The sequence below is a fragment of the Salvelinus namaycush genome, unplaced genomic scaffold (assembly GCF_016432855.1).
Source record: "Salvelinus namaycush isolate Seneca unplaced genomic scaffold, SaNama_1.0 Scaffold219, whole genome shotgun sequence".
Classification (NCBI taxonomy): domain Eukaryota; kingdom Metazoa; phylum Chordata; class Actinopteri; order Salmoniformes; family Salmonidae; genus Salvelinus; species Salvelinus namaycush.
The window spans coordinates 40,001-50,000 of record NW_024058997.1 but is presented as its reverse complement, the minus strand read 5'-3'; the positions used below and the strand labels follow the sequence as shown (position 1 = coordinate 50,000).

Sequence of the window (10,000 nt, the reverse complement as noted above, 5' to 3'; positions counted from 1 at the left end):
TGTATGTATGTAACAGTCCCCTGCTCCAACCTCTGTATGTATGTAACAGTCCCCTGCTCCAACCTCTGTATGTATGTAACAGTCCCCTGCTCAAACCTCTGTATGTATGGTTGTCTATGGGAGGTTGGGATAAAGCAGAAGTCCCATTTCAGTTCGGACCTTGTGTCTTCTATGTCTTCACGGTTCCTTTCTTGCTTAATTCATGCATCTCCACTACCATCTCCACTGGCATCTCCACTACCATCTCCACTACCATCTCCACTGGCATCTCCACTACCATCTCCGCTACCATCTCCGCTGGCATCTCCGCTACCATCTCCGCTACCATCTCCACTACCATCTCCGCTACCATCTCCGCTGGCATCTCCGCTACCATCTCCGCTACCATCTCCGCTGGCATCTCCGCTACCATCTCCGCTACCATCTCCGCTACCATCTCCGCTACCATCTCCACTACCATCTCCGCTGGCATCTCCACTACCATCTCCGCTGGCATCTCCGCTGGCATCTCCGCTGGCATCTCCAGTAGCATCTCCACTAGCATCTCCGCTAGCATCTCCGCTAGCATCTCCTCTGGCATCTCCGCTAGCATCTCCACTAGCATCTCCTCTAGCATCTCCACTAGCATCTCCGCTAGCATCTCCACTAGCATCTCCGCTAGCATCTCCGCTGGCCGTCTCTCTCTTTCCTCCTCTCTCTATTCTCCTTATTTCTATTGAACCAGTAGCCTAGCCCTATCCGTTTTCCCAGACGTATCAATATAGTTTGGTCACTTATTTTGAGAAATTAAAAAATATATATATTTGAGAAAAGAAGGACCTTGCTCTTGCTTGCTGGATATAAAATAGGCTACGGTGTTGACAGAGTGAACTAGAGAGAAGTTTGAATGGCGAGTGCTTCTCTGGTGTGATGTGATCACTTTGGCTGGTAGTAAATATGCAATAAAGGTGAATACTCTGATCTCCCCGCGCTCCAATGTTTATCTTTACAATGACATGTATTAAGTCAGAATGCCCAATGTTAGAATGTTTCCAATCAAATTCATGAATTAAGTTAGAATGTTTTCCTATCAGTCTAATTTGCATAAACATTGTGATTGGATGATAGCTATGGAGGTTATTGAATCAGGATAAAATGATCTCTTCGAGCTCATTTATGATAGAATGTTCTTATTTGAACATTGCCGAAAGGCTAGTCTCATTGGCAAATGACAGGACTGGAAAGAAGTGGAATGTAGTAGCTGAACAGAGACAATAACCAGGCTATAATAGACAGGCCTATCCTGACAATCTTTAGAAACTAGGCTATAATAGACAGGCCTATCCTGACATTCTTTAGAAACCAGGCTATAATAGACAGGCCTATCCTGACAATCTTTAGAAACTAGGCTATAATAGACAGGCCTATCCTGACATTCTTTAGAAACCAGGCTATAATAGACAGGGCTACCCTGACATTCTTTAGAAACAAGGCTATAATAGACAGGCCTATCCTGACATTCTTTAGAAACCAGGCTATAATAGACAGGCCTATCCTGACAATCTTTAGAAACTAGGCTATAATAGACAGGCCTATCCTGACATTCTTTAGAAACCAGGCTATAATAGACAGGCCTATCCTGACAATCTTTAGAAAATGGGCCACTTCTTGGAATGTTTTTTTTTTTTATGCATGAGACAGGGTAACAACCATAGAAATACAATGCGTTCTATTTCTATGGTAACAACATTGACATTAGACAGTAGCTTAGTCAAAATATTATTCTCCTAGATGGAATACCCATCACACTCTTTGGTGACAGCTGTAGAGAGATTGGTGATGGACTGCATCTAACAGTTGGCTGGCCATCCACACGACAGTCCTGATTGGTCCTCGCCGGAATATGAGCGACTCTCATCCACAATGCTTTATTTATTGATCTAATTTTGAGTTGAAATCATGACTGGCCGAAACGTCATGACTTTAACTCAGAATTAGGTCAATAAAACATCAAGATTTTAATTGTGAGCAAGAGTCGCTCTTGTTTAATTCAGAATGCTCCTGTGATTGTTTTGGTTGCCCCTCGTCTCACGTTCGGTTGAGTGCCTCCTACTCCTCTCCAAGGGCGGGGACAACCTGAAGTGATGTTTTTTCAAAATGGTGGACAATGTCTGACTCACTACATTATTTCCCCTTTATCTCTCATCCTTCCCTCTCTCTCTCTCTCTCTCGTTCTTTCTCTATTCCCTTTCCTGGAACTTGCCGATGTCCTACTCAGGTGTCCAATTGGTTCGGCAACAAGAGGATCCGGTACAAGAAGAACATCGGCAAGTTCCAGGAGGAGGCTAACCTCTATGCAGCCAAGACAGCGGTGACGGCAACCCACGCCGTGGCAGCAGCCATCCACAACAGCCAGGCCAACTCACCCACCACGCCCAACTCTGGTAGGCACACTTGGGTGGTAAGACCAGAGTCGTATGTATATGTTGCGGTAAATGTGTAAAAAAGAAAGAAAAAAGGGAAATGTATACATTTCACGGTAACATATATATATAGATTTGGATAGTAACACAGAAGTGGTGTTCGATACAAAACAAAAGGGATGATTTCCGGCTGCTATTATTACTATTATTATTATTGCTGATTGTTTCTTGTTTTTCCTACTTTTTCCTTTATTCATTTTTCTTTTGTTATTTTGTTTTCATTGTTTCATTTATTCAACTTTCTAAGAAGTAATATTGTAGACGAGGGGTATCAAACATACGGCCCATGGGATTCAAAAAATAAATAAAACAATCTATATACATAAAAAAATTAAAAGTGTATAAATGATATTGGACCTACATTTATACAGTCTTTTCACTCGGTCCAGGTTGCTAACAATCACTGAAATGAAAGCTAGACAGTCAAGGAGCATACAAATTTCCACAAACTATGGTTAGAGGGCTATTTTTTAAAACATTTTGACTGACTATTTTTTTAAACATTTTGACAGAATTTTTTGGGGACACTTTGACGGCAAGGAAATATAACACATTTTGAATACGACCCTCCAGACCTCTGTAAAGACTGAATGAGGCCTGCGGAGGCAGAATGAGTTTGACACCCCTGTGACTGTGGTACTGCTAAGGGTAGTGGTTGCTAGGGGTAGTTGGGTGGGTGGTTGATAGGTGTAGTGGGGTGAGCTAGTTGCTAGGGGTAGTGGGTTGTGTGGTTGCTAGGGGTAGTTGGGTGGGTGGTTGATAGGTGTAGTGGGGTGTGTGGTTGCTAGGGGTAGTGGGGTGTGTGGTTGCTAGGGGTAGTTGGGGGGGTGGTGGGCGGGAGGGAGGGAGGGAGTGACATCTGGAATTGTTTGTTAAAATTGCAAATGACAATTAAATATTGATCATAAAAAATCAACACAACGAATTATTAAAATGTTCACGCTCTGACGTCAAATCAAATCAAACCTAAGCCCATTTTTCATCTTTATTCAATGTTCTATAGCAGTGCTTACAATTCCAATACAATTGCTGTAGGCAATGAGACTCAGGGGTTAATAAAGTCAAAGTGCATGATGGGAGGTTTTCAAGTCCCTTCCATTTTCTTTTATCCAGGCTTCCAGATGAAAGATGAGGAATTTCAACTGGACTCTGCTGAGAGCAAAAACTCCCTTTTAACCAACATGTTCACAGCCGGTACTGATTCTCTTTTAGGAAACCTTTTATGTGTTGTGGTCATTCATCCCACCTGGAACTAGTCCTTCCATCGGTCCATTCTCACACCCCCTACCATAGTGGAAGCTTGTCTCCCTCTCCACCACCTCAACCTGAATTCAATTTGTTTCATTTAGGATATGAGTACACAAGTTCCTGTTTAGGTTGCTTCATTTAGGATATGAGTACACTAGTTCCTGTTTAGGTTGCTTCATTTAGGATATGAGTACACTAGTTCCTGTTTAGGTTGCTTCATTTAGGATATGAGTACGCTAGTTCCTGTTTAGGTTGCTTCATTTAGGATATGAGTACACTAGTTCCTGTTTAGGTTGCTTAATTTAGGATATGAGTACACTAGTTCCTGTTTAGGTTGCTTCATTTAGGATATGAGTACACTCGTTCCTGTTTAGGTTGCTTAATTTAGGATATGAGTACACTAGTTCCTGTTTAGGTTGCTTCATTTAGGATATGAGTACGCTAGTTCCTGTTTAGGTTGCTTCATTTAGGATATGAGTACACTAGTTCCTGTTTAGATTGCTTCATTTAGGAGATGAGTATGCTAGTTCCTGTTTAGGTTGCTTCATTTAGGATATGAGTACGCTAGTTCCGGTTTAGCTTGCTTCATTTAGGATATGAGTACACAAGTTCCTGTTTAGGTTGCTTCATTTAGGATATGAGTATGCTAGTTCCTGTTTAGGTTGCTTCATTTAGGATATGAGTATGCTAGTTCCTGTTTAGGTTGCTTCATTTAGGATATGAGTACGCTAGTTCCTGTTTAGGTTGCTTCATTTAGGATATGAGTACGCAAGTTCCTGTTTAGGTTGCTTAATTTAGGATATGAGTACGCTAGTTCCTGTTTAGGTTGCTTCATTTAGGATATGAGTACACTAGTTCCTGTTTAGGTTGCTTAATTTAGGATATGAGTACACTAGTTCCTGTTTAGGTTGCTTCATTTAGGATATGAGTACACTCGTTCCTGTTTAGGTTGCTTAATTTAGGATATGAGTACACTAGTTCCTGTTTAGGTTGCTTCATTTAGGATATGAGTACGCTAGTTCCTGTTTAGGTTGCTTCATTTAGGATATGAGTACACTAGTTCCTGTTTAGATTGCTTCATTTAGGAGATGAGTATGCTAGTTCCTGTTTAGGTTGCTTCATTTAGGATATGAGTACGCTAGTTCCGGTTTAGCTTGCTTCATTTAGGATATGAGTACACAAGTTCCTGTTTAGGTTGCTTCATTTAGGATATGAGTATGCTAGTTCCTGTTTAGGTTGCTTCATTTAGGATATGAGTATGCTAGTTCCTGTTTAGGTTGCTTCATTTAGGATATGAGTACGCTAGTTCCTGTTTAGGTTGCTTCATTTAGGATATGAGTACGCAAGTTCCTGTTTAGGTTGCTTAATTTAGGATATGAGTACGCAAGTTCCTGTTTAGGTTGCTTCATTTAGGATATGAGTACACTAGTTCCTGTTTAGGTTGCTTCATTTAGGATATGAGTACACTAGTTCCTGTTTAGGTGGCTTCATTTAAGATATGAGTACGCTAGTTCCTGTTTAGGTTGCTTCATTTAGGATATGAGTACACTAGTTCCTGTTTAGGTGGCTTCATTTAAGATATGAGTACGCTAGTCCTGTTTAGGTGGCTTCATTTAAGATATGAGTACACTAGTTCCTGTTTAGGTGGCTTCATTTAAGATATGAGTACACTAGTTCCTGTTTAGGTTGCTTCATTTAGGATATGAGTATGCTAGTTCCTGTTTAGGTGGCTTCATTTAAGATATGAGTACGCTAGTTCCTGTTTAGGTGGCTTCATTTAAGATATGAGTACACTAGTTCCTGTTTAGGTGGCTTCATTTAAGATATGAGTACGCTAGTTCCTGTTTAGGTGGCTTCATTTAAGATATGAGTACGCTAGTTCCTGTTTAGGTTGCTTTGATGGTTCTTGGACATACAGTATCTAGACCTTCATCTCTCTTCCCTCGGTCTTTACTCTCTCTGTTTTCATCTCTCTTCCCTTGTTCTTTACTCTCTCTGTTTTCATCTCTCTTCCCTCGGTCTTTACTCTCTCTGTTTTCATCTCTCTTCCCTCGTTCTTTACTCTCTGTTTTCATCTCTCTTCCCTCGGTCCTTACTCTCTCTGTTTTCATCTCTCTTCCCTCGGTCCTTACTCTCTCTGTTTTCATCTCTCTTCCCTCGGTCTTTACTCTCTCTGTTTTCATCTCTCTTCCCTCGGTCTTTACTCTCTCTGTTTTCATCTCTCTTCCCTCGGTCTTTACTCTCTCTGTTTTCATCTCTCTTCCCTCGGTCTTTACTCTCTCTGTTTTCCATCTCTCTTCCCTCGTTCTTTACTCTCTCTGTTTTCATTTCTCTTCCCTCGGTCTTTACTCTCTCTGTTTTCATCTCTCTTCCCTCGGTCTTTACTCTCTCTGTTTTCATCTCTCTTCCCTCGGTCTTTACTCTCTCTGTTTTCATCTCTCTTCCCTCGGTCTTTACTCTCTCTGTTTTCATCTCTCTTCCCTCGGTCTTTACTCTCTCTGTTTTCATCTCTCTTCCCTCGGTCTTTACTTTCTCTGTTTTCATTTCTCTTTCTTTGGTCCTTTCTATATCTTCAGTCTTGTTTTGGATAGTTGAGTTGTTCGGATGTATGGATCAGTGAGTGTAATGTAGTGTGAAGTTGCCCCTAGACTCATATCTTGGGGTCAGTTTAGCATTTCCCCCACTAATGGTTAAGATTAGGATTGGGTGAGAGGAAGCTGATCCTAGATCTGTATGTGTTCTTATATTCAGCTACTTCCATCTCTCCTCTCCAGGTTCCTCTGCCTCTTTTAGCCTCCCTAACTCTGGGGACATGTTCATGAACATGCAGAGTCTGAATGGGGCCTCTTACCAGGGGGCTCAAGTCGGAGATAATGTGCAGTCACAGGTAGGTCAGGGTGAGAGGTCAGGAAGAGAGGTCAGGGTTCAAGGCTTACTTAAGGGTCACATACTATTGACTGTTCTAGGTTTGGGGTCAATACCCTTTTCTTTAAATAAAAAAATGGAATCATTCCATGAATTGGAATAATGGAGACAATTTGGCCTTTACTTTCTCTGAGGTTTTTGTTGAATTCATGGAATGATTTTGAGTTTAAATGAGATTGGGCTTCAACTCAAAACCGTAGCAATATATTGGTAGTGGACTGGTAATGTGCAGTCTGGGTACAGCAGGACACTATACTGTTGGTTATGTAGCTTGATTATTTATTATCTTAGAAGGTATTCGTCAGGTGTAAGAAATATGGCTTTAGATATTATAGACCTTTTGACATATTTCTATATGACAGTAGATTACAGGTTCTGTTATTTTAGAAGGTAGAGTGTCTGGCTTTGACTTGAGCTCTTGGGCTGGGATTCCCCACTTTCTTTACTTACCTGTCCCATGTCTGTTCTTTACTGTCCCATACCTGTTCTATACTGTCCCATGTCCGTTCTATACTGTCCCATGTCTGTTCTGTTCTATACTGTCCCATACCTGTTCTATACTGTCCCATGTCCGTTCTATACTGTCCCATGTCTGTTCTGTTCTATACTGTCCCATACCTGTTCTATACTGTCCCATGTCTGTTCTTTACTTTACTGTCCCATGTCTGTTCTTTACTGTCCCATGTCTGTTCTATACTGTCCCATGTCTGTTCTATACTGTCCCATGTCTGTTCTTTACTTTACTGTCCCATGTCTGTTCTTTACTGTCCCATGTCTGTTCTTTACTGTCCCATGTCTGTTCTGTTCTATACTGTCCCATACCTGTTCTATACTGTCCCATGTCTGTTCTTTACTTTACTGTCCCATGTCTGTTCTTTACTGTCCCATGTCTGTTCTTTACTTTACTGTCCCATGTCTGTTCTATACTGTCCCATGTCTGTTCTTTACTGTCCCATGTCTGTTCTATACTGTCCCATGTCTGTTCTATACTGTCCCATGTCTGTTCTATACTGTCCCATGTCTGTTCTATACTGTCCCATGTCTGTTCTTTACTGTCCCATGTCTGTTCTTTACTGTCCCATGTCTGTTCTATACTGTCCCATGTCTGTTCTATACTGTCCCATGTCTGTTCTATACTGTCCCATGTCTGTTCTATACTGTCCCATGTCTGTCTGTTCTATACTGTCCCATGTCTGTTCTATACTGTCCCATGTCTGTTCTATACTGTCCCATGTCTGTTCTATACTGTCCCATGTCTGTTCTATACTGTCCCATGTCTGTTCTTTACTGTCCCATGTCTGTTCTTTACTGTCCCATGTCTGTTCTTTAATTTACTGCCCCATGTCTGTTCTTTACTGTCCCATGTCTGTTCTTTACTGTCCCATGTCTGTTCTATACTGTCCCATGTCTGTTCTATACTGTCCCATGTCTGTTCTTTACTGTCCCATGTCTGTTCTGTTCTATACTGTCCCATGTCTGTTCTGTTCTATACTGTCCCATGTCTGTTCTATACTGTCCCATGTCTGTTCTATACTGTCCCATGTCTGTTCTTTACTTTACTGTCCCATGTCTGTTCTATACTGTCCCATGTCTGTTCTTTACTGTCCCATGTCTGTTCTTTACTGTCCCATGTCTGTTCTTTACTGTCCCATGTCTGTTCTATACTGTCCCATGTCTGTTCTATACTGTCCCATGTCTGTTCTTTACTGTCCCATGTCTGTTCTATACTGTCCCATGTCTGTTCTATACTGTCCCATGTCTGTTCTATACTGTCCCATGTCTGTTCTTTACTGTCCCATGTCTGTTCTTTACTGTCCCATGTCTGTTCTTTACTGTCCCATGTCTGTTCTTTACTTTACTGTCCCATGTCTGTTCTTTACTTTACTGTCCCATGTCTGTTCTTTACTGTCCCATGTCTGTTCTATACTGTCCCATGTCTGTTCTATACTGTCCCATGTCTGTTCTTTACTTTACTGTCCCATGTCTGTTCTTTACTGTCCCATGTCTGTTCTATACTGTCCCATGTCTGTTCTATACTGTCCCATGTCTGGTCTTTACTTTACTGTCCCATGTTTGTTCTATACTGTCCCATGTCTGTTCTTTACTGTCCCATGTCTGTTCTATACTGTCCCATGTCTGTTCTATACTGTCCCATGTCTGTTCTTTACTGTCCCATGTCTGTACTTCACTGTCCCATGTCTGTTCTATACTGCCCCATGTCTGTTCTATACTGTCCCATGTCTGTTCTATACTGTCCCATGTCTGTTCTTTAATTTACTGTCCCATGTCTGTTCTATACTGTCCCATGTCTGTTCTATACTGTCCCATGTCTGTTCTATACTGTCCCATGTCTGTTCTTTAATTTACTGTCCCATGTCTGTTCTATACTGTCCCATGTCTGTTCTTTAATTTACTGTCCCATGTCTGTTCTATACTGTCCCATGTCTGTTCTTTAATTTACTGTCCCATGTCTGTTCTATACTGTCCCATGTCTGTTCTTTAATTTACTGTCCCATGTCTGTTCTATACTGTCCCATGTCTGTTCTATACTGTCCCATGTCTGTTCTATACTGTCCCATGTCTGTTCTTTACTTTACTGTCCCATGTCTGTTCTATACTGTCCCATGTCTGTTCTTTAATTTACTGTCCCATGTCTGTTCTATACTGTCCCATGTTTGTTCTATACTGTCCCATGTCTGTTCTATACTGTCCCATGTCTGTTCTTTAATTTACTGTCCCATGTCTGTTCTATACTGTCCCATGTCTGTTCTTTAATTTACTGTCCCATGTCTGTTCTTTACTGTCCCATGTCTGTTCTTTACTGTCCCATGTCTGTTCTTTAATTTACTGTCCCATGTCTGTTCTTTACTGTCCCATGTCTGTTCTTTACTGTCCCATGTCTGTTCTTTAATTTACTGTCCCATGTCTGTTCTATACTGTCCCATGTCTGTTCTTTACTGTCCCATGTCTGTTCTTTACTGTCCCATGTCTGTTCTTTAATTTACTGTCCCATGTCTGTTCTTTACTGTCCCATGTCTGTTCTATACTGTCCCATGTCTGTTCTTTACTGTCCCATGTCTGTTCTTTACTGTCCCATGTCTGTTCTTTACTGTCCCATGTCTGTTCTATACTGTCCCATGTCTGTTCTATACTGTCCCATGTCTGTTCTTTAATTTACTGTCCCATGTCTGTTCTATACTGTCCCATGTCTGTTCTATACTGTCCCATGTCTGTTCTATACTGTCCCATGTCTGTTCTTTAATTTACTGTCCCATGTCTGTTCTTTACTGTCCCATGTCTGTTCTATACTGTCCCATGTCTGTTCTATACTGTCCCATGTCTGTTCTTTACTGTCCCATGTCTGT

The 10,000-nt window shown here is 41.3% G+C and overlaps 1 protein-coding gene across 6 annotated transcripts in view; it reads left to right on the top strand.

The window, feature by feature from the left end:
* LOC120038404 (pre-B-cell leukemia transcription factor 3-like) overlaps positions 1-10,000 on the top strand; it is a 109,293-nt gene that overhangs the window by 90,060 nt on the left and 9,233 nt on the right. For 2 of the 6 annotated variants that reach the window (XM_038984164.1, XM_038984163.1), the window contains 3 exons: positions 2,258-2,423; positions 3,576-3,656; positions 6,485-6,597. In XM_038984164.1, the coding sequence (XP_038840092.1) occupies positions 2,258-2,423; positions 3,576-3,656; positions 6,485-6,597 (360 nt within the window). The remainder of the gene's footprint in view (positions 1-2,257; positions 2,424-3,575; positions 3,657-6,484; positions 6,598-10,000) is intronic. The other 4 variants (XM_038984166.1, XM_038984165.1, XM_038984169.1 and 1 more) reach the window with 2 other exon arrangements.